The sequence below is a fragment of the Neopsephotus bourkii genome, unplaced genomic scaffold (genome assembly GCF_033783945.1).
Source record: "Neopsephotus bourkii isolate Nb327-2 ecotype Australia unplaced genomic scaffold, CSIRO-AGI_Nbou_v1 NB_168, whole genome shotgun sequence".
Taxonomy (NCBI): domain Eukaryota; kingdom Metazoa; phylum Chordata; class Aves; order Psittaciformes; family Psittacidae; genus Neopsephotus; species Neopsephotus bourkii.
This window is the reverse complement of record NW_026900684.1, coordinates 2,865,856-2,890,701: the sequence shown is the minus strand read 5'-3', so window position 1 is coordinate 2,890,701 and position 24,846 is coordinate 2,865,856. Positions and strand designations below refer to the sequence as shown.

The 24,846-nt window shown below is 42.6% G+C and overlaps 1 protein-coding gene across 5 annotated transcripts in view; it reads left to right on the top strand.

Moving 5' to 3' along the window:
- MTUS1 (microtubule associated scaffold protein 1) overlaps positions 1–21,582 on the top strand; it is an 86,914-nt gene extending 65,332 nt beyond the window's left edge. For 2 of the 5 annotated variants that reach the window (XM_061371096.1, XM_061371098.1), the window contains 8 exons: positions 5,621–5,687; positions 14,060–14,274; positions 14,749–14,854; positions 15,823–15,896; positions 16,001–16,096; positions 18,548–18,664; positions 19,949–20,046; positions 20,890–21,582. In XM_061371096.1, the coding sequence (XP_061227080.1) occupies positions 5,621–5,687; positions 14,060–14,274; positions 14,749–14,854; positions 15,823–15,896; positions 16,001–16,096; positions 18,548–18,664; positions 19,949–20,046; positions 20,890–21,106 (990 nt within the window). In that variant the 3' untranslated portion in view covers positions 21,107–21,582. Of the gene's footprint in view, positions 1–4,568; positions 4,795–5,620; positions 5,688–14,059; positions 14,275–14,748; positions 15,897–16,000; positions 16,097–18,547; positions 18,665–19,948; positions 20,047–20,889 lie in introns of those variants that run through there. The other 3 variants (XR_009728082.1, XR_009728083.1, XM_061371103.1) reach the window with 2 other exon arrangements.
- The last annotated feature ends 3,264 nt before the right edge of the window (positions 21,583–24,846 follow it).

Below are 24,846 nucleotides of genomic sequence, written 5' to 3'. Positions count from 1 at the left end.
AAGATGTGACTCAGTTTCTACATTATAGCCAATGGCGATGCTCATCTTTTCATGCCTGGTGCAGCACAAGGATGGAGTAGGCTCCAATTTCTAATGCTGTTCTACGAGAACAATACCTCCTCAGATGAAAAAGACTCATCCTATATCGGTATCAGTTGACAACTGGGACTGTACCAGTATTAAACAATATTTAAGTAATGATCTTTTCTTCCATACAGTCTAAGCGTATCCCCTGTAAGGTCTAAGCGCACATTACAGAAGTGCTTGCAAATAACCACAATTTATTATTATGTTTTTAAGATGCTTAGTGTTTCTCTCTAAGTTTGATTTTAGGAGTAAGTGCTTGTGGTTTGACAGCACATGGCTTTCAAATATCAGGCTTTCCTTTCCCAGAATGAAATTAATTTGGCCCTGTATATGACTGCAAAACACATCTAAGTAAAACACATTTAAGTGCTTCCGCTCTTTGCTGTGCTGATGAATTTTTGGTTTACATGCTTTGAACAAAGTTTATTTAGTCTGGTGTAATAAAATGCTTTTTAAAAAAGCATTTCAATGTTTTTATATTTAACACTTGATGTTCCCCTCCTCTAAGTTTTGTCTTTTGAAATGACTTGTTTACAAAGTGTATTGCTGATAAAAGTAAAAGGCTCATCTACAACCTTCCAGATCAGAGGTGCTTCCACCTACCAGTTCTGCCTGTGACAGGTACAGTTGCTGCCCATTGCAGGGCTGCCTGACCCTGTGCCGTGGAGTGCTTGGTACCAGCATCGTCTGGGCCTTTCTCCACCTTCTCTGGGCAGGGACCACGTCACATCCCAGCACTATGAGGGGAATGTTCCAGTATGGCTGCTGTATGTTTGTCATGGGGAAGGTCCCATGACACAACCTGATTCCCTGGGATATTTCATACCTAGAAGAGGGTTGTGTCTGTTCCTTTGCAATGCACCAGTGCTCTGCAGTTTTTGGTTCCAGCAATCCATAATGCCTATTCTGAGCCTGTTAATGGCTGGAAAATACAAGGTTTTGAACGAGTACAATTTTGAGGTATTGGTGTGACATAGCTGCTCAAAATTAAACCCAAAAAAACTAAACAAGCCCATATTTTGGTATATAAATGCAAACTTTTCAGTGTTGGTGCTTGTAAATTCTTCCTTCTGTAGTACAGCTCCAAAAGAATATACCTTTTGTTGCCAAAGGGAATGTGGTGGTTTAAAATGCGAACAATGATGTCAATGATAATTACTGTCGGATGGGTAGTGTTAGCTTATTTGGTCACACATACTCAAACCTTACTTTTCTGTCATGGTTTGCTCTTTTACATCAAGTAGGTGTTGAAGGACTTGAAGCTCTTAACTTGGAGGCAAAACTTGCAGAATAGGGCATTTTAGCCACACAGGGCCTATCTGTAGCTCTCAAAGCCTGACTTGCAGGCAGAGCATGTGGTGGGCCCCCACAGCTCCTAGATGTGGGATCTGCAAAGGAGTTGTGGGATCCTTGAGGGATAACCACCCGTTCCAGCTTGAGAACTGCTCATGACCCGAGCTCTCAGAGGTGTCTTTTGTGTCTTACTTATGTGAAGATTTGGTATAAGTACACGGCCAGGAAGGCTGGTTGCTTACATGCTTGGTAGAAGTACCTTTTTTGTTCGTTCTAGGATGTGGACTTTTGTAGAGCTTCCCACTTTCAAAGCAGAGTGCTGGAAATGGTTCAGACATTGATGTGCCTTCACCCTCGTTATCCAAAATGACCCTAGGCTGGGCTGTTTGAATCTCAAGAGGTAGCAAAAACAGCTGGTTGCCAGGAAAAATACTCTTAAGCCTGTATCCAGGCTACATAACTGCCAGTAACACAAACATGAATGACAAGTTCTGTAATTTATTCCATTCCTGACTTGGTCATTTATGTGATCAAGAAACTGCTGTATCCTCTGAGCCCCTACCTTGGACGTTGTCTGTTTCCATCCAGTTGTAGTGGAGCATACCTCACTTTTTCAGGTGTCTTTGCTGTGGGCACACAGCCCTCTGGACTTGCTTGTCGGTGTTTCAGAACTGCCTAATCTTCCTCAGAACAAGAAACATCCCAGTCTCCTTCTTTATGCTGAGAATTTTTCTGTAGCATGTGATAGCAGAGGGACACCACCCCAGTACTGCCTGTGGCAAGGCTTTTATCCCCAGCCTCTCATTCCTTCCTACAGCTTCCATGTTTATGGTGGTGGGAAAGTTTGGGCTAAAACTCAACCAAATTTCTTGTGCACCTACAACAGATTCTTCTGACCTAAGAAAAAACAGCTGCCCAGTAATCTACATGATCTTGGCATAAGCTCCTAAATTGTGCTGGAAACAGCTTTAAATTTGTATGAAGGTCTTCCTTGGGTCTCTGACAGCAAAACAAGAATGAACCCTATTGCCAGACTTACCTGGATAAGTGAACAATGCCAAAATAGCTCAATCTTGTATGCTTCTGTCCTGGTTCTGCTCCTTCTATTTCTGGTACTGATTTCTCAAGTAGAATCTTGTAAAGGATAAACAAGAAGGTTGCTTGATATTCTAGCCCAAAGCATGTGCATAGCTGTCTTTAAATACTGAGGGTGGTCCTTACTGGATTATTCAAGTGGACTTTGGTATTTCACTGTGTTTTGGGTCTTGCAAACATTCCTGTTTTCCTGGGGAGACCCCCATACCTGGAGCTTCATTTCTCTCCCATAAAAGCTGAATGAACTGCTAGTCAGTCTGACTAGTTCATATGGTTGCTTAACCATACGAGCAACTTACTTAAGGCTGGCAGTCTCTATGGCTGGCTCTTTCTGAATATATTTTTTAGTAGGAGGTGATAACAAGTCTGTTTGGATTTCTTGGTCTGCAGAACTATGAATGGACAAGCAGGAGGTTGAGGCACAAAGTCAGCACCAGTAAAAAGCAACAGGGCTAAGAGCAGCAGAAAGCAAGAAACACTAAAAAATATAGTAAGGCAACATTATTTGATTTTTGTGTTTTTAATCTCAGTCTCTGGCAGTCCTTGGTATATTCTGATCTCCTGTGCCCTTGTCAAATTGCTCTACCTCCAAATACAAAATACATGGATTGTGAAGTGGGTCTTCGGAAACACTAACTGAAATCAGCAGTGTTTCCAAGGGCCTGCAGTATGGTCCAGCTGCTGAGCTGAGGGGGGAAAATTTGAGTTGTTTTACAAACAGAGTGGGCTGGAAGTAATAAGGTTCAAGGATGACTTTTTGAGAATTAGAATAAAGAATGAATATGCAAACCAAGGGGGAGGGTGAACATAAAACCTCCTATGTGTTGTTTGTACATTACTTTGGTAATGGACAAAGTTACTATAAAAGCTTTGGGAAATCCCATGTGGAGCCTGCAGCATGAAAATGAAAGTGTTTTGGTAGTTGCCTTGCTTGCACATCCATTATGTGGTTGTGGCCTAGTGTGCTAGGACACAGCTCAATCGCCACTGCAGCGTTCGGGTTTTCATCAGTGGATGCTGTGTCCGTAGCCTGAGCTGGTGATGAGTAGGAGCGAGATGACTCATCTCTCCTTCCTGACCAGGGGAGAGAACAGGGCGAGTCCTTTCCATAGCTGAGCTCTCTGCTCTCCAGATGATTTGCTGTGAGGAGAGGCGTGGTTTTCAGCCTTAGACCACTGCCGCTGCAGAAAGCATCTAAGTGCTTAATGTACAACTGCAGCACACCTACTTAATACCAGTTAATACTGTTAAGTATTAAAAGGGGATCTTTCCCCACACAAGGTCAAAACCAAATATTCCTATTAAAGGGTTGCCCTTTCTTCTGCAATTTCAGCTTTTCTTTCAGCTGCAATTTCCTGTAACTTGCAGATGAGAGTGCATGCATAAAAATCACTCATTTTGATTAGTATTATGTCAGGTCTTAATACATCACTGGCTTCTGGGTGCTCATTCCTTCTGTTATTTTCTTATGAATGATGCATTTTATTGCTTTATTTGCTCTGCAGGCATGCAGTGAGTATTGCCTACCCCCAGGACAGGGTGCTTTTAAGATGTTAGCCTGGGGTCAAGCTGTGTACAGAGTGATGGGGGGCAAATGGGGAACCTGCGGCAAAGGTAAGGTTTTCCCTGGGGAAAACCAGGTGCAGGCGTGGCCATTCCAGTGTGCAAACTCGTCCATTGTGGTCAGTGGTGGAAGAGCCCATGTGACGTTGGGGCCAGTGCATTGTTATTGTTTTCCTCTGATGTATCTTAGCTGAAGGAGAAGCATGCAAAGTGAGTTTCAAGCTCTTCGCGTGCTCTGGGGCTGTGAACGTAAGCTGGGGCATTGACAGCAGCAGAGCTGCTGTATCTGTGGCTCTCCCATTCAGCTCAGGCCTCCCGTGGCTTATTTTTGCATCAGTAAATTAAGTGTGAAAGCAGCGTATAGCAAGCTCGGAACGGCTAAAAATAAGGTCCATTATCTACAGAGAAGGGCAGCATTCCCTTTGCGATCCCGGCTGCCGTTCGAGCAAGCGGAGATCGATCAGTGTAATGTCTGGGGCTCGTCTTTCATAAAAGAAGGGCTGTGGCTTTAAGTAAGCGCTGGCTGCCTGTGCCAATTGCAGAAGCTGCAGTATCTGCCGCTGCCGGAGCCATCGGCACGGAAGCGGGGTAACCTGCGGAGGGGCAAGGGCCAGCCTCGCCGTTCGGCCGCAGCCGGAGCCGTCACCTGCGCGTCGCCTATGAGGGGTTGGGGAGCCGAGCGGGGTCTGCCGGCGCTGGAAGATGGGCTGCTCCAGCAGCAGACTGTGCCTCTATTCCCAGTGTGCTGCAGCAAGGGTAACCGGGGTTTGTTTCGCGCTGCTTTGCCCAGGGCAGGGAGCTGGACGGGAGCGTGGACTGAGCGAGCAAGGTGAACGCGCCCTGGCAGCGGGAAGCCCGGCCCCTGTCACCTCCGCGCCGTGGGTGCGAGGTGCTGGTCGCCGAGTCACGGAGCAGCTCTGCTGTGGCTGCGCCTGAGCTGCTCCCTGGGGTGAGGGTCTGGGGACAGAGGAGCCTGGCGGCCGCCGTCCCCTGGCTGAGGACAGCCCTAGGCAGGGCAGGGGGATGGGTGCTTCTGCGTGTTTTAGCACGGATTTGCAGTGATTCTGTCAGTATAAAACCCATCATCTATCTTAACATTAAGAACTGCCAGCAGTGGGGTGGGCTGTGTTCAACTTTGCACAGGGCTGTGCCTTTTCTTCATGGAAGACTGAGCATTTAGCAAAGTTCTGGGGTTTGTGTTTGAGTAAGCGTAAGGTAAATATTTAATGCATGCCTCTTTGACATATACCATACTTTTGTGCCCTTGACAGCTATCAGTTGATTTGTTCTGGAGGCTTATATTGCTACACCCATCATAAAATATATAATTAATTGCTGCAAAGTGATCACAGCGTTATCCTGGAAAAAAACTATTCTTTGTTTTAAAGTGTAACTTCCTTAACAACAGGAGAACATCTGTGTATTTTGTAACAGCAGAGCTGTTATCCTAAATGATTCATTTCTTGGCTTCTCGCTTCTCTTGTTTTCCTGCAGAAGACATGTAAGTTAATTATCGGAAGGTGCCCTGCTCAGATCACTAGTAACCAAATGTTTGGGTTTGTGTTGGTTTTTTTCTCTGCAGAGGGAGGAAGCACTGAAGCAGCGCAAAGAGTTATCTCAGGAACTGGTTAACCTTCGAGGAGAACTAGGTAAGAGTTTATTTTTGTACCCTACATGAGAACAGAAATGCAGCAAAACAGAGCTGCAGCGAGACAGATGCCCTGGTATTGTAATGGCAGTCATTTAATTCCCTGCCTGAATTCTTCTCAGATGCATTTCTCTGGGGCCTGACAGTGTGACCCCAGGTTCACCGGATTCCTGGCACTGATCTGACTGCGCCTAGCAGGGCCTCCTTGAAAAACATGTGTCTGATGACCAAAGCTCTCACTTCCTTAAGAATGGGAGGATGGCTGACAGTACACACACTTCTGTTAATCCCTAATTTATTTGTGTGCTGTCTTCTAGAGAACTGTTGGCAAAGATCCATAAACCTGTAAAATATGCTGTGCAGAATCTACTTTTTGCCTTAATGGCTTGTAGGTGAATGAATGTAAAATTAACAGAAGGAAATGCTATGAGGCTAATGAGATTCAATCTTTGAACTCATCCTAGTGGACAGCTATAATGTGAAATTAAGCTATTATGTGCAGGGGCTGGTTGTGCTAACTTTGAAGCTTGATTTAACACCGTTTAATGGTAACTTCATGTAAGTTGTTTGATCTCAAAGCAGAATCATCTTGTGGAGTGCAAAAAGTCATTGGGCTGAAAATGATAGCACTTGGAAGTGAAGCTGGCATTTTATAAAAGCACACTGATGGTGAAGCCCCTTTAAAAAAAGAGAGAAAGAAAAGAAAGCTTTGAAAGCAGAAGCGACAACACATGTGGAGCAGTTTCAGATACGTCACTTGTTGCTGAAAAGTTGGAAATGTTTATTTTCACATGCTTTGGACGCTGAGTATTGTGTCAGTCAAACTTGAACGTGGATTTAGGTCTTGTTACATGCAGGTGGTGTATTTAATGCTCAGATTCATTTTTTTTAGCCCTGATTAAGACAGGCATTCCCTGGCAGAGTTGGAAGTGTGGTAGGGAGGGAGAGGTCTTCCCTTCCCCACGGCTAAAGCAATTACAGCTTCTCCACTTGTCACTATTACTGTCATCCAGTTTAGAGGGCTATGTTAAAATGCAGCTTTGGGGGAGCTTTATTTGGTGCTGCATAAAATTGCAAATGTGTAAATAGGGAGTATGACAAGCAGAGAAAGCTTATAGCCTGAGTAGGTAGATGAGTACCAAAGATACTGGAGAAATGTGTAGCATTATCTTTCTTGGAAGCATAGTACTAAAAGGCTGAGGGTTTTCTAGAGGTTGGTGCAGTCTGGCATCTGCCAAGATGCAGCTCCTAACCTTCCTACTGATGAAGCACCTGGCTTACTGCTCTGCAGTAGTTTCAGGCAGGCTTTGGTAGGGGTGGCTTTGAAAGAGCCTGGCTGCCTTCTGCCACTTCATTGCTCTGCCCTGCCCTGTGCAAGCAGTGCTGCCTGGGCAGCTGTGTGCCCAGCTGTGCTTTGAGCTGCCTGGGGAGCCAGCTGAGAACTGGTGGCTTGAAGTGCTGTTTTGCCAAAGCTGCCTTGGCGTGGCACAGAGTGAGGCTAGAGGAGCACTGGTGTTGGAGCAGGTGAAGGGGGAGAAGCAGCAGGGTGGACGGTTGTGTCCCCGTCATCTGCAGCCAGCCTTCCTTCCACCCTGAAGTAATGACAGAACTAGAGTCTTAGTGTGGAAACGGGCTTCTTGCATTCATACAAACTTGTGCTATAAACATTATAAGCTAGATTTATTTTTTTATGTACATGACTTTCTGGGTAAACCCATTTATTTACCTTCTAATGAAAATGACTTCACAGGGGTTGCTATATAGCAAGAAGCTCTTTATTCTTTCATGTGCATCTTCAGTATGATTTTTCCTTTATCTGTCTAGGTACTATGTTCAGTATTCACCAGGAAAGGGAAAATTCAGCATAGATGGGCAGACCAGATAAGGTTTGGGGTTTTTTGTTTGTTTGTTTTGAAAGCTTAGTTCTTTCCAAGGGTGCCTCACTCTTAAATGAGCTTCCTTCAAACTTGTTACATTCGAGCTTTGATTAACAGCCTGCAGAACTCTTATGTGGGACTCCTGACAGAAGAATATGCCGTTCAGTAGGCAGATAACTAGAAAAGAAACCCTGTCTAATGCAACAGAGCTTGATGGATGTGTGATGCCCGAGTGCACAGAGCTGTCATCCAGGGATGCTGGCTGTTGTGCTGCTGGACGAGGTCATCAGCCGTTCCCCTCACAGAGCGCATCTTATTGGGTAAGCTCCGCAGGAGCATTGGAATGGCAGCCTCAGGCTCACTTCCTTTGTGAGCTTTCCAGACCATGGTTTCAGCATTTATCTTCGTGCAGCTCCTTTGTCTTAACCACGTCACATGCCTGGCCTGTCTGTACTTCTCCCCTCAGCTTGTAAAGGGGATTTAATCAGAAAATAAACTACATAGGTCTTCAGTTCTGTCTGCCTTTAAAAATATTTGTTTTGGGGTTTTTCAGGTTAAGCAACAAAACAAATCCAGCCAGGCCCCATTCATTGACAAGGTGTGAGAAAAGCATTTTGTAATGATAGCTTTAGCTAAAAATAATCTGTTTAAATACACACCTGCTAATCAGCTTTCTCTTGTCACTGTTAAATGGATATAGCGGAATGTAAGGTTTCTGTGGGATAATTTGATGGAAGTACTGTAAATTTTGATTTGCAGTATGATCTAGGCATAGATTGGCTCAGAGAGTACATTTAAAACCTTACTTTGGCTGTGTGGACACTCACACATGTTCCATGGAGCCTTGGCTGCTGTGTTGTCAGTGTCTGCTGGTTTGCAGCTTGGGAACAGGCAGTCTAGAAAGAGGAACCAGGTGCACCCAGCCCAGTGTAGAATGTTTATTGTGTGTCGCTGAGTAAGAGGATCATGCAGTCACCTGCAGGTTGCACCCGGCATGGTTTGGAGTCCTCTATTTCCAAAGCTCCTTGATTTACCTTGCAAAACCAAAGCTGCTTGCTGTCAGGTTGTCCGTTTTGCTTGGTTATTCTGAATGACCCTTTCTACCAAAATACCTTTTCATATAATGATTTAAATAGGTATTACAATCCTAGAATCTGCCTTTTGCAGTGACCGTGTGGCTGTGCAGAGTGCGGGGTGGATGGTTACCAGGCACTGCTTTCTGCTCCCAGTAGCTAGAAGTGTGTGAGGATTAGCAACAGTAATGGTTTGGGGATGGGCTTTTCCAAAGGAGTTCAAATTCATTAGCAGGCAGGTTGTGAATTTGGGTTTCCTTAACATCTCCAGCCACAGAGACCGTACTTTGCCGTTTGAATGGAAACACCTTAGTTCTGAGAGCCTGGAGTAGGTACAGATGTCCTGTTTGTCACCTTTGTAATTAAGATGCAGGCTAGTGTGTAAATCATTTGTGGTTACTTGTTTAATTGCGTAAGTAGAAATTGTAAGAGCTGCGTGTTTCTGGGCAGGTACAGAACGACTCCTCTAAACTAATTGTGCTCCACATTGTCTGGGAGCCGCTTTGCAATTGTGCTGGACGTGATCCAGCTCAGTGCTGCTATGGAACTGCAGGTGTAAAGCTGGCTCAGCATGTGCCTGCCTTCGCCTGCTGAAAATTGCCACTTGTGAGCCTTTTCCAGTGGGCTGGAGAGGTTTATGTGTAGCCAGTGCAGCCAGCCAAATGCATGACCCCTCTCCCTCCCCTCCGTTTGCTGTTGCTGTTCATCAGCAATATTTTCTTCAAGATACCTTCGTGACTTTTTTTATTAATAAATGACCTTTAGAATGTGTTGGAGATTGGGTTAAAGGAGACTGTTGTGTTTTATGGACAGACAGAGTGGGTGTGATTTGGTTTTCAGGTTTTGGCGATCCCTAAAAACACCTAATAGTAGGTGGACATTTCTATTAATCATTTGAGGCAGGGCCTAACTTGCCGCAAGTCGTACACTTGCCTGCCTCCTGGCACTGTAGTGTCTGCAGCATTACAGGATAGGAGCTTACTTCCCAGTGAGTATGTGAATGTTTCACACAATTATTCAACCATTCCCGCTTCAGTGTAGCTTACAGCATGCTTTTCTGGTCTGCCTGCCTCTTTTCAACTTGACCAAGAACAAAGCCATGAACCGCGGCTTAACATCCTGGAGTATGTTATATTATAGAAGTAACACCAAGAGAAACTTGGTCATAAACTTGAAAGCCTCTTTTGGTAGAAGAATTTCCAATATTGAGAATCTGCCAGAAACATCAATTAATTGCTAGATAACACAAGAAAAAAAATACGGAGAAGGAAATGAGCCTTTGTGTCTGTAGTAGACTTAGTGATCAGTGGAACATACGACAACAGATCTTGCAGTGTGAAATAACAAAGAGCAATAAAGTAACACCGTGCTAAATACTTGATGTTTTCTGGTAATTACCCCTTTTCACATCCCCCACATCTATTAAAATGCTGTTAGTTTACTGTTCTAGTGACCTCTATTTCAAGATCTCAGACAGTCTAATGGCATTTCATAAATCATAACTAGAGCAGCGAGTGACCTAGACTGTTTTATGAAGATAGCTATTGTTTCAAAACAATTTAATTCAGGATTCAAGAAAAAAAAATCTATTATGGTCTATCCTCTTAGAGCTATGGTTATGATGACCTTTATGGAATTCAGGTTGAAAAATGTTTTTATGTAAGCAGTTTAGCCATAAGGACTGAATTAGATGATGAATGTTTAATAGTTAAAATAAGAAAAAACCCTAAATGTTGTGAGAAGGAGATACTGCACAGTTGTGAGGTCTTGTCTCTTGGCTGCTTCTAGTGAAAATATGAAATAGGTTTCTTGGGAATACCAAGGCAATTCTTGCAGTCCTCTCCTTGAGCTGGTGCTGCTGTTCACGCAGTTTGGATCTGCTGCCATTTGCACGATTGCAGGGAGTTGCCATGTGCCTGTTTCTCCACGCTTCTCCTTCGCAGACGTTTGGTTTTATGGCTTGGCACATACAGAGCTTTGCAATGAAATGCCCAAGATGCAGGTGGCCACCATCAGCTACTACAGATGAATGTTAATTTTGCACATCAAAACCAGTGTTTCTGATCTGACGATATGTTATTGCCAAATCTCAGAAACTTCCTGTGATTGCCAGAGGCCGTGGTTCAGCCTGAAAGATGCAGGCTCTTCATTTATAATAAGCAGGTGTTAGGAAGCTTAAAATTGCAAATTAATATTGCTCCCTGTTGTAATAACGTAGGGAGAGACAGTGTTGTCTGATTGGGAGGAGAGGCTGGGACAACCAAGTGGGGACAAATATTAATGGCTTTGCTATTTGAATAATGAAGTAAATCTTTGCTTCTGGCTGCTAAGTACTCCATTCCATGTGCGCCATCTTTAAAGCTTGAAACTGCTTAGGGTTACAGATGAGATTGAACGACCTAATGGATAAATGATGGCACATCTCTTCATCTTTATGGCTTGATTTTTCTCTCAAGTGCTGTTGGGATTTTTTGCTTAAGTTGTGTGGTCTGTTCTGATGCATGGCATAATGTAGATGTGCAGTTGCAGAGAGAAGCACTTTAAGAAAGGAAAGGAAGCACAGTAGTTGTGTACAAAAGCTCTGAAATGTGCCCTTCAGGTGTTTCTGAAGTGGATGAGAAGTTGAAGTAGAGATTTTGTGTGTTCGGATGGAAAAGAACATGTTCCAGTTACAGATTTTTGTTCAAGATGAAGCACCAGTTTAGTGAGAAACCTCTTGAGTAGCCGTAAGGGTTGGTTAGTCAGGAGTTTTGCAGCATCTCCTTACAGTGGATGAATTGCCAAACTAAGGAATTGTTTTTTTTCATGGCTTGTCCCTCTCTTAAGGCATTGTACAGTCATAAAACACACGATTCAGTCTGGAAGATCATGGAGCTGTGCAAAGCATTTGCTGCAGGCACCTGAATCTCAAGTACGGGGCAAACGTTGGTTTGCAGGACTTCTCATGATTTCAGATTGACAGTTCCTCAGTGGGTGCTTTTGTTAACGCTTCACATGTGCAGTTTCTCACACTACCACAACACCAGGGGCTCAGTGGTTGTGTGTAGGTTCTGCTCCTTGTGTGGATGGCAGGGAGTCAGGTCAGGTCTTGTGATGTGCAAGGAAGCTTTGGAGCCACCAGCTCTGTGGAGACCAGGCATTACCCTGCAGGTAACACAGCGTTCGACTCTCAATGCCAGCCTTAAGTTTTTGTTTGCCTTTCTAACGTTAGTGTTCTCCTAAATGCGAGCTGCAGGCTGGCCCAAGGAGAGCTGATGTGTCTGTTTTCTTTGACAAAGGTGTGGTTTGCTATTTGCTTTTTCATGAAGTGTTTTGCATCATCTGAAGTTCTGCGTGCTGCTGTTTGAAGATAAGGTGATAGGCAGCATATTCTTTTGGGTAAATGGAGTCAAAGGAATGGCTCTGGCTTTACAAATAAAGAATTGGATGCTTGCTTCTTCCGTTGTTGGTTTTAAAGTGGATCATTTGAAACATTTTGCTAGTTACCACAAATGAGGCATAGGAGTTGCCTGCTTCTCAGCTACACATACTCCTCTTACTCGGCTAGAGAGGGTCAGATGCATTCTGCATGTGGTTGGCTGTGTAATGCCTGTTTGGCTCGCTGCCTGGTTCCTTGCATTGTAAAATAATGTCCCTACCTATAACGTTTCCTCGTCCCCAAAACCTGACCATGTAGAGTAGTATGTTCAGTAACTTTAAGCCAATGCAATGTGATAGAAGCGTGCATGCTAATTTTTTTAGAGATTTGTGGAAGGAGTGAGAACAGGGCAATAAAACCCTTCCTTGGTGGTGGTACAGGAAATACAGGAAACTGTAATCTGCTTGGCTTGCACAGAATGTTGTGGTACATTTTAGCCCTTAGTTGCATTGTTGCCATTCATGGGGTGAGCAGCTTGGCTTAAATCTGTCCTGATCAGTAACTCTCTCACACAGACCTAGCGCAGAGCTAAGCCTGCTGTTAAAACTAATTTGGGTAGACACACAGAGATTGATTGCCATGCAGTCCAGCTCACGCTCTTACACTCTGTAGGTCAACTGCAGGTTCCAGGTGATGGCAGGAGGGCTGAGACTTTACAGTTTCCTTAAAAGAGAGTGCCAGTATCATTAATCGAGTTACTTGCACTTAATGAGCTGTAGCAAAGAAGTAATCCCACACGTGTGTAACTTAAGGCGCTCTGCAGGGGCAGGCTGCTTTCCCTAGAGCCTAGCCCCATACTGCTTCGAGAATCAGTCCTTGAAGACACTGATTTACATATGTTAAGGCTCAGACACAGCTGTGATGAGAACTCACTGTACTGCCTGTACAAAAATCTTCCCATGCTTTCACAATTTATATTTGGACTGTTCAGGCGGCGTGCCAGGCTGCTGTAAAGTGCAGGTACGTGTGGCTTGTCCCCTATTTGACCGAAGGCCAAGGTAGTGTTTTAGTTGATTTTTCTCTTAAGTAGACAAGCATCTGAGTAATTTATTTTCAACCCAAGTACTACAGTTTGCATAGAAGCAGTTTTGCATAAGCTCAGTGACCCTACGCTTGTGTTGGAGGTCCTGTTCCACCTTGCTTCCAGGCTTTGGGTGCAGCTGGAACTCCATGAGGCGCTTGCTGCAGTCATATTAACAGTAGGAAAAGGACTCTTCCTATTTGGGCATGTCTGTCTGGAGTCAGGAATGCTAAATTTCAAACTCAAAAGTTCAAGTTACTAACTTCTGTTTTGTCTTGTAATCAGCTGCAGATCTGGGGAGACAAACCAAGGCAGTCCTCTTAGCTGGCCTGTGTTAATATAAATGTAAAGAGAACTACATGGCATTTATTTCTCTTGATACTCTTGCACTTTCTGCCTGAAACTGTTCTGTATCTCAGGTATTTAAATATCCTGGGCACGCGCATGTGAGCACGTTTCAGATTGGCAGTTCTGTATTGGGCAGCCCAAGTCAGGCTAGAATTGCTTCTGTGCCACATGTCTGAGTGTAGCATGTTGAGTGGATGGTCTTCAGGACATTAAGACTTTCAAATCTAGCTAAGTGGTTTATATATCAAAAAGTGAAGTACTCTGATAAATACGCTTCTGAAATGGGATTGAATTAGGTGAAGTAGCAAATCCAATTAATTTTTTCATTGTAGCACTCCAGTGTCTCGTGAGACGCTCATTCCTCTTTGTCATGACAACCCATCACACTTGTGCTTTCTGTGTAGGTTTCTGGCTTAACTAGATTCAATTAATTCTCAGCATAAGAAACACTGAATTCAGTATTTTTGCAGAGATCTTTCTGTGTGTCCTTGGAGGAGGCACTCATTTCATGGATAAATTATGTTTGTCTACGTATAACCATGTTGCTGTGCAGTTCGTATCCTTAATACCTAACAAAGATGGTGAATTCAGCATTGAATTTTACTTAATTACTTTTTTCTGTTTTGACATCTTTAGTAACCACTTCTGCAGCTTGTGAGAAATTGGAGAGAGACAGGAATGAACTGCAGGTTGCTTATGAAGGGTTTTTGCAGAAGTTAAATGAGCAACATCACAATGATTTGGCTGAGCTGGAGGAGAGGCTTAAACAGTTTTACACTGCAGAGTGTGAGAAACTCCAAAGCATATGCATTGAAGAAGCTGAGAAGTACAAAGCGCAACTCCAAGAGCAGGTTTGTAACCTTCGAAGAAGTGTTCTCTAGCAATTGCTTTGCTAATGTGAAACTCCACTTTGTTGCAGTTATGCACTCATTACTGCACTAAGCTGTCCAGATCTTCAGCTTGTGTTTAAACATGGTAGAGATTCCTTGTGTCCTGCAAGCTTCAGTGGTTTGCAGACCTCCACTGGGTATTTGAGGCAGCTTGAGTTTTAAGATTTACAGAAACACACCTGGCCTGGACCTTGCTTTGCAACAACTCCATGTGTGTGACAGATGCATACATAAATCTGTTGGTAGTGGTTAAGTGTAAGGTATTGTTCTCATCTACTGAGTGTTGTATGTGGCATAGCTTCTCCTGTGATCATCTTTAAGTGCTTCCTAGACCATTTAAAATGTACTCTATGTACTGCATAAAGTCTTAAGGAACAGTACTTTAAATGAGGGTTGACACATGTAAGGGGAAATAATCATGTTGTCATGTTGCAGGTGGACTATTTAAATATCACACATGAAAACTTTAAGCAGGAACTTGAAAGGAGCCACTCGGAGAAGGTAGAGGAGCTGAAAAAGGAGTACGAGTCCTCTTTTTCAGGCAAGTATTTTGTGTTCAAATATAAATGCTGTAGTACTGCTAGTCACAAACAGAAACATTCAGGCTTTTTCATCCGTATGTCCACTTCATTATTCTTGGCAGTCAGCTATCTTTAAAAACCTTGGCTGAATTCCTTCATTTGGAAATCAGCAAGTCTCATTTTACATACAGAAATAATCGTGTCCTGTAGATGAATGGAACTTGGAAAATGGCTTAAGAGTGGCGATGACCTTTTCTTTCAGTAAAAAGTGTCTGAATCGCAGTCTGCTCTCAAGATCTCATGTTAATAAGTAATTGCTCCCACCCCCCAAGTTCTGTAAGGAGCATCTCGGAGCTGAAATTGAGGTTAAGTAGTATTGTGTGCTTTCCAGACTGACTGGGAATGTTGAGAAATACTACACACTATTTACAGTCTACAGGGACAAAGGCGGTTTATCAGGGAGGGTTTGGTGGGTGTGCTCAGTGTTAAATGGTATTGCATCTAATTGATGCTTTCCATCCTCCCTCCAACTCACCTGATAGCCAAGTTTCCAGTGATACTTCTGCATTATCAAAACTGATGATGCTTCCATTCCAGTCAAAGAGCAAACTCCTCTAGAGGTATGGCACCTCCAAAATGGGAAAGGAAATGTGTTTCTAGAAGCTTGCAAGAAGATAGTTTCAGCTTTCACTGTGTTTCCCTTCAGAAACTCAGCTCTTGTCAGATGTGGCTCCTGCTCAGTGCAGGCAGCTGAATGCTTTCGAAACTGACCCAGTCAGCTAATGAAATAGATATGCAAGGGGCAATCAACAAATGGGAAGCAGCAATAAATCTGATACTTTGTACATGCTTTGGATGAGTGGATGATAAATGTTCTTTCCGCACTGTCGCTGACTGCATCTGTGCTTATGTGTATTGGCTGGCTTTTCAACAAGAATCTTCATGTCTTACATGGTATTAAAAATCTGCAAAAATGAATTTGTTGCAGAACTCAAGAGTGCTCATGAATCTGAAAGGAAGTCGCTTGAAGATTCCTTTACGGAGAAGCAGGAATCGCTAGAGGTTTGTTAAGGGTTGGGGTCTTTGCAACGGTGTGAAAATGAAGATGCAGTTTGGAGATGTGCACTGAATTCTTGCCCTCACTATACCCTGTCTTTTCATTGCAGAAAAAAATCGATGAATTAAAATGTGAAAATGACTCTCTGAGTGAGAAGTTGAAATTAGAAGAGCAAAAACAAGTAGCCAAAGAAAAAGCCAATCTTGTAAGTCTTGATCTTCAGAAGTAATGCAGACGAGCAGATCTTGCCAGCCTGGGTTTATTTAATACATATGAAAGGTTTTGCAATCAAGACTGATGGGGCACCCATGCTTCATTTTATGCAGATGGCTTGCCTGCCAAAAGTTTTTCTCAAGCACTACAATGTTGGGTATGAACTTTACCATTATAAATCTGTGAAGCTGTTGGTCAGTGGTATAAGTTATAGCCCAGGTTAAATTGAAGACCTACATGCACAAAGAACCATAGCTGTATTCTGGACAGTTGACAAATGCTCTAACAGCGCTATGACCTGTGTGGGCTTATATCACTGTGACAAAACTCGCCTCCTGTACTTAAGTCTTTAATGCATTTATTCAATCATTGGTTCACTGCTGATTTATTCTTCTGGTAGACTTTCATTTTGTCCTGCTTTTCCTCCCAAGGCTGCCATGTTCTGTGATGCTCCTGGGTCAGCAGTGTGCTCTGAGGGAGGTTTCTCGTGCACTGGGAGAGTTACACACAAATGTGCTTCTCTTTCTAGTTACCTGGAAATAACTGGAATACCAGGACTATTGCGTGTCGCACCAAGAGAAATTCCACACAGAAAAACTCACTTAAAATGCTTCTAGTAGAAGTTGCCCTAGTTTGCTCTGGAATTTGTATTTTTCCTCCCTAACTGCTTATTTTAGCAGCAGGGTAGAACTGCTGCTGCAGGAATCTGCAACCACAGTATGTAGCTATAGTTAGGCAAGATGACACCAAAGAGACCCTGTTGTACACTACATTTGGGAGTTTGACCTCTACTCCCTACGCATGCTCAGGCGTTGTTTAATTAAAGGAGTAATAGTCAAGTGTTTACATAGCTGCAAATGTACAGTGAGACACATCATAAGCTTGATGCTTCTCTATGGAAAAACAGAGATTTGACCCAGTATGTTCTTCTCTACTAAACACAAACCCTGCACTACTGAATTCCCATTAGCCCTTTGAAGGCAGAGGTGTTGTTTCCAGCTCTCCAGTCTTATTCAGTGTCACTGGATATACCCAGCTTTTTTGCTAAAATCTTCATATGCCTTTCAGTCTTTTTATCAGGCTCTGTGTTCTTCTGTGAGTAGCTAATGTGGTGGCTCAAGTGCAACTTTAAAAGGCCATCTTAAGACCACTGGGGCAGAGAAAGGAAAGAAAAAAATGAGTTTTGAACATACTGTAAGCTGCACAAAAGGGAGGAACAAACTTCAAGTTGTCTGTTTCCTCCTCCAAGGCAGTGCAGCACAGCACACCCTGCCCTCCTCACCTGTGCTTTGGAAGCAGGAATTAGATAATTGCTAATGCTAGTCCTCAAAAACAGGCAGGGGAATGAAATGTGTAGGTGATGAGGCCTTGTTTACCAGTGAGAGCTGTTGGCTCTGTGCTTGAGGGACTGTGCCCCACAAAATCGCACGCACTGCCCTCCCAGTGTTGGGTTTCTGACACAGCAGTGAATCTGTTACTCAACACAGTACACCAATATTCTTACCTAAATATGCTGAAACAAGTTCTGTTTGTTTTTAAAGATAAACTCAGTTACACAACACACTTAATCACTGGTTGATTTCTCTTTATTCCACTACGTGGAAATGAATTGACACTTGCTGTAGTTCTCTTCATTTCCTAATTTTTGCCTGTGACTTTGCCTTTGCAATGTAGAGAATGTTGTTTACTCTGCAGTGTTTGAATGGGTCCTTACTCTGGAAAAGAGTCTGTGAGGAAACCAGATCTGACCCTGCTGTGTCCCCCCCTCCTCCCAAAAACCAGCAATAAAAAATAGGAAAAATAGAAAAGAAAGTCCTAGCTTCCCATATTGTGCATTACATGGACATACAGCAGGGCAAGATATTTACATGCAATTGCATTCTTGGGCTTTAAGAAGAGTGAAACCCCAAGAATATTCAATTTCTGCTTATGAACCAGCTACATTTGGACTCAAACCAGGGACAATCAGCTGCAGTTAAGTCCACAGCTCTCAGTTTCTGGTGCTTTTTGAACCATTCCCATATCTGGAAACTCTTCAAATATTTACTCGTAATTACTTCTTGGGATGGGTTATGAGTAATATGAAATAGATTTTGGAACTCCTAGCCTTAAAGGGAGCCTTGGGGCACTCCTGAAAAACAAGTTTTGGTGTGACAGCTTTAGTGCCTGGCTTTGACTCACAAGGGTTTCCATGTTTGTGCATGAAGTGTTTTGTGAACAGCGCATAAGGAGAACTCCAGCCATCCATCTACACCAAAGGACACATAAAATCAGAGGGGAAAGTGATCCCAGATCTTCTTTATTCTAAAGTTTTTGACGTGATTTTGCTTAGAACAAAACTGTTGTTACCGTATTTATTTTCTTGCCCTTTCTAAATAGCAGAGACACACTTGGATTGTTCTGAAATACAGGGAACTAAGCAAACTCTGTGTAAATCTTTCAGAAAAACCCACAGATTATGTACCTGGAACAGGAGCTGGAGAGCCTGAAGGCAGTGCTGGAGATCAAGAATGAGAAACTCCACCAGCAGGATATAAAACTAATGAAGATGGAGAAACTGGTGAGTTTTCCTTGGGGGACCATGTCTGTGTTGTGTTCTGATAATGAACTTGGGGTGGTCAGGTTTATGCACAAGGATTAATTCCTTTGTTTAAAAGGAAACATGAAACAATGATGGGACATGCTTACGTGGCATGTTGTACAACTACAACTACATCAGGCTGTAGGGTAAAGAGGGGGAAAGACTCACCAGATGCTGTAAATGACCTTTTAATCTCTTAAGGCAACTACTGGTTTGCATAAACTATTGCTAGGTTAGTCCAGGGTTATCTGAGAGCCTCTTCCACATGTCCTTTCCTTCTCCTCCATTCCCTAGGGAAAAAAAATCCTTACCTCCTATGTTTGCTTGAGTGGCATGGATAGATTGCACTGTCAGGAAAACATTAGCATGGAAATGATACAAGAAGAGGTCAAAATATGAAATGGAATGTTTTAATCTAGAGTTAATTAGATTAGGACAGTCATTTTAGCTGTTACCTGTAAGTTTGGCTGTGTGGATTTGCTCCTGATCTGTGCACAATTCCACATGAAAATTAATTTGGGGGCAGAACATGTAATTATTTGGCATGCTCTAGTCTGGCAGGACAGGATCCTTACCCTGGGCAGGGCATTTGAATGCTGCTGTAATGTGTGCTTAAACAGGATTTTAATGGGGAAGTACAGAAAGACTTTTGGATGATAAGGAATACATTCATGTCAGTTGTTTGGTATTGCACAGCATCATATGCTGCCCTTGTCTACAGTTCCCAGTAAATCACTAATAAACCTTCATCATCTTTGACAGACTCTGGTCACAGTATAAAAGCCCTTGGACCAGTTAATCACTGTTTGTTCCTTTAGACGCCATCCTGCAGCAATGAAGTAGAATCAGGAGCGCAGCCAGGAGAGCTGTTTGCACAGGGTAGCTGTTGAATTTGTCAGATTAGCATATGGGTTCTTGACAGTCATCTGCCTGCAGCAGCTTCTAAAACTGCTGCCTATTCCTGGCAGAGGTGTCCAGTTAACTAGTAGATCCCCCATCCAACCCTCCTTTGCTGAAATCTGATTGGCACAAGGGGCAGAATGCCAGTGTTATGAAAGGATTGGGTATGCAGGATCTGTTTGACTGTTACAGAACATGAAGCCACAATAGCAGGTCTGCCTCACATTACTCCAGGCTTTTACACTTAACTATAACAAGATCTGCAAACTCCAGGTTACGAACATCTGTGATAGCTCAGTCACTGTCTGTCTTGATGAGTGCAGGTATGGGGTTTTGTTTTAAACTGTGACCTTTTTTCCTAAGCTGGAGAACAACACAATCCTAATGGATAAATTAAAGAAGGTTCAGCAAGAAAATGAAGAATTAAAAGCTCGGATGGACAAACACATGGAGCTTTCAAGGTGAAAAATATCTGTGGACTTTTAGATGTTGTGAACCAGGAGAAGGTGTTTCTGTGACCAAGAGAAAATTCTGTTTAATTAGTGACTGGGATTTTGTGGCCCTCTGTAGAACAACACATCCCTTTTCTTCCCCACTTGCATCTCTGCACATGTGCATTCCTATGTAGGAGAACAAGCAGGAACAGATCATAAGGGGTTAGGCTTGGTATGTTCTTCAGTGCCCCAAACCAGTATTTTGCGGAAGAAAAGTCTGCTCAAAATATAATCTTACCATGGATTGGCTCTTTAAGTATTACAGGCTTGTGAGCTAAACCTGATTTTATTTTTAACCATGTCAGTTGAGTGATGTGTCCCCAGTTTAGATCAGTGAAAAGACCGGTGTGTTTTATTTAGCAATAATAGGAATCTCTGACATGCATGAGTCCCAAGATCCATCGAGCTTCAACTACTGCTTAAATGAATAGGCAAACTCTTCCAGTTTGAAGGAAACTTCAGAAATGCAGCCTCTACGTAAAGCTGAGCCTGCAACAAGACCTGCAAGGCTTCAGGATGGCCATTTAAAAACCTTCTGTCCTTGCAAGTAGAACAAGTCTTACTTTTCAGATGCTTTTTCTGGCCTTTGAGGATGTTTCTTACTGGGATTTTCTCCTGCTTTCTGCAAGCTACTGGTTTAAATCCAGCAAGGATGAGAACAAGATAAATCCTCCTTCTAAGAAAGTAAAGTAGTTGTAAGCCAGCCAGGAGTCTATGCAGCTTCAAACATTTCTTTAGCAGTTAAGTTCAGTACTGCGACCTCCAACTTGGATTTCATGTTCTCATGCAAATCTTACCTTATGCTTGCAGGCAACTTTCTACGGAGCAAGCTGTTTTACAGGAGTCACTGGAGAAAGAATCAAAAGTGAACAAGCGCCTGTCCATGGAAAATGAAGAACTACTGTGGAAGTTGCACAATGGTGACCTATGCAGCCCAAGAAAACTGTCTCCCAGTTCTCCATCTGTGCCTCTTCAGTCCCCACGGAATTCTGGTAACTTCTCTAGTCCTACAGTATCACCGAGATGACATCTCTTGAGAGAAAGAGGGGATTGCATTTCATTTGTGATCTGCAGAACCAATCCTCACTTCAGTCACAAGAGCAAGAGCTACATTAGCCAAGTGTGGCAACTAAACATAACTGGAAGCTATTTGGTGCAAAAGTGGCGGTAAGAGACTGAGAATATGGGAATAAGACATTCATGTTGCTCTTCCCAAAAGACTTGTTTATGACCTCTATGGACATTGTTGCACAAAGCACTTACAGAGCAAGAAAAGACTTGTTCATTGCCTTTTCACCTAACTATAAGGAAAAGCTCAGGGGCGTAGAGATAAAGATCACCACCTTTATAATATGTTCCTATCACAGACACTTTTTTTAAGGTTGTGTGTATGCCTGTGTGCGTGCATGTGCTGTGTGCGGAATGGATGTAACACACTGTGCGTGTGTTTAATGCTGCCTTCTTTGCTGTGTATGTAATAAAGGATAAAAGCTGAAGACTATACATTGATGTGTACTTCCTTAACGCTGGTGTCAGGATGCGTGCTTTTAGCAGAGAGTACCCTCACCTGGGAATGAGGAGAAACTGCCACTAGTACTTAAGTTAGTTTCCTTTATCCTTCTGGCTTTTGCTCAGTAAGAAAAAGGCCTGAAAAGCTTTGTTAACTGACTCCTTAGTATCCTGGCTGACCTCAGGATGCAACTCTGAATTAATTTTAAAAACAGACTGAACTGCAGCATGGATTCTCAGTTTTACATCCATGCACAACTCTGCCATTTACACAGAGACGCTTTTTGCAGCATACAGTGAATTTTGGCTTACAGGCTCCAAGGCTATAGTCAGAACCATGGTAGCCCTCAAGGTGAAAAATCACCAGTCGAGTTGCAGGTTTAGAAAACTAGATCTCTCCTTGTACCTGCTGAAAAGGAATTGTGTATTTCCCCAAAACAGCATGTCCACTGCTGAGGCCATCTGCTGAGGATACACTAGATACAGATTTGAAAGCCAAAGAGAAAAATGCAATAATTGTCATTAGATGGATTCTTAAAATCAGTTCTCAAGAAGAATCTGAAGTAATTTGTGAGTTCCAATGTATCTGGTAACACACTTTGCCAAACCCTGAAGGATGTTAATATGATGCTAGTGCTTAAAAAGGCAAAGTTCACCTGCGGAGAAGGGGGAAGTGACAGCTGTTAATTTAGCTTGCTGATTCTGCCATAACTTCCCTTTTAGATTGGAGTATATCAGTGTGCTGCCAGTTCATGTGGCAAAAGATCCTATACAAGAGATTCTTTAGGGAAAAAAATTGTCCCGGCTGCTGGAACTGGAGGCCAAGAGCACCAGCACTTTCGGAAATGTCATGTGCTCAGCTTCAGCTTCAACAAGGTACTCATGTAGCCTTGCTCCACCCTTGGTCAGACCTGTTTAAGATGTCTACATTGTACCTACTAAACACAGGTTCAACTTCAAATTAGTATTACAAAACAGCATCTTACTCAAGCTTGCAGCAGCTTGAGGTTTACGGCACCACTTCCAGGACCAATGGTACACGACTGCTTAGTTAATGGTGTTAGCCAGCTTTGCTAGTAACTGCTCTGGTAAAGGATGTCTATCTGCTGAGTTTCCCTCTTTTTCAGTAGCTTGGGGGCATGAATGAAGGGCAGGGGGGAAGTGTTTAGGTAACTCAGCTGGAGAACCAGTTCAAACCGTTTTGACCAAGACTTGAAAATTCTTGGCTCGTAATGAGAAACACAAAGATATAAACAAGACTGTTGTTAGCAGTGCTCATACAGTAAGTAAAAACTTGTAATATACTTGTGATTGACTATTTAATCATTAAATTTACTTAATTTTCCATAATGTGCAAGCTAAGGGTGCCATTTCTATGGAATATTAATCTCTCTTTTAATCCTCTTTAAGGCACTGTACAATACCACTTGTTAGTGGTGTCAGTACTTACAATGTTTTCTAGGGGTTTCAAATTGAACTATGAAGATCCTCTGCGGGCTACAACTGGGCTGAAAGTGTATCTTGGAACATTCTTATTTTCTATGGTCAAAGAGATTTGATTACATGTATTTGAGCTGAATGCTTAAATAAATTTTTTTGTACCGACTGAAGGGTTTTTCTCCTGCTTCTGTTAATCACAGGATCTTTAAGTAAGGAGGAGGAACGTTCCTCCAAATACTACAGACTCTTAGTACCTGCTCAGCATAGCAGAACACCAATAGTGAAGCTTCACTGAACAAATTATTAATGTTCAGCTAACCCCTAGAAAAATATAACTACCCTTGCAACTCTATGTGGGCAGACGTTAGACAGAGCTTGCTCGTGATTATTAGCAACTCACTTTGAGCTGGGCTTTTAAAAAAGGACAGACAATGCCGGTAACATTACAGAATGAAGCAATAATAAAATACTTGAGTACAGTTGGCTTAATGTGCTTCTGCCTGTAAAGGCATCCTAGAGGACTCATGTTACTAAAATGCTCACCTTATGCAGGTTATGCGAGAGAAGCCAAATAGAGTTTAGCAGTCTACAGATCATGTCACAAGAACAGCTGTCTAGCCATATGTAAGAACTTTATTTTCTTGGTTGCAATGTTACTGCCTCAAAGGAAACATGCGAGGAGATTGCATATGAATGTTTGAAGACCAAATACAGTGTGTCCCTTCGTGTAACAGCAGAGGAAAGCTTATCTTACCTTCTAGTACAGAAAAGTGTGTCATAGTAAATAATACCAAGACTGGTAATTTGTTGATAGTTTTCCTCTGCAATACAGGAGCTTGTTCACTTCTAAACCTCTTGCAAGTAAAATCTTTAATGGTCTAACAAAGAAATGAGGAATCCTTTTCTATAGGAATCAGACTACAGAAATAGATGTGTATTCGTTGTTCTGTTGGTTCAGAAGAATTAAATAGTTATGTTCACCTGTAAGCACAGTTTCAGTATTTTTCCCTATTACTATGTCAAGCTTTAACTTAAATACTGTGTGTTAACAAAGGCTTTGTTCGATCCAGTAACTTGTACATGTTTTTTGTTCATTTCTTTTGCATAAAGTTTCCTTCAAGGAAAAGCTAGAAACCTGCTGCCATAAATATATGCTAAAGGTCTAGTGCTAGTCATGCACATAAGTGATTATCTTCAGGTACTATGCCTTAACTAGTAGTTTGCACTGTAATACTACATTTCAAAGGAAGTAAGTTACATTTATATCTGTACCAAATAATTTCTAGCCATTCAAACTATTTATAATATAGTTCACGTCTCTTCAGTACTTCTCTTTAAAGGCCTTTATATGAGTTTTGCAGTGAAATTTGAGGTGAATCATTTCCTTATGTTAACTGAAGACTTGAAGCTTCCCATTACAAACACCAAAGACACCTCCAGGAAATTCCCTCTAGACATTACTTCTAGTGAGTAACCACTGATCTTTCTTTAAAACTGTAGTTGCCTGACAGCCAGGACATCATTAAGGGCTGAGCTGGAGTTGAGGAGTAATCAGAAAGCTGGAATAATCATTGAACCCCTAAGAAACAAATACCTGTTGTCCATTTCTGCTACCTTACCATAGCAGAGCAGTGACCAAGGTAGGGATGTCAAAATAATAGTGGTGGGTATAGGCATGTGACTTTAACAAGTCACTTCCTTCAGTTCCCAGGCTTCATTCTCTTCCCCTGTGTCACTGTTCACTTATGTGGAAATGTGTAAATTGCATCAATGTAAAAAAGAATCAGGCCTGCCCAGGAGGCTTTTAGTAAAATGAGA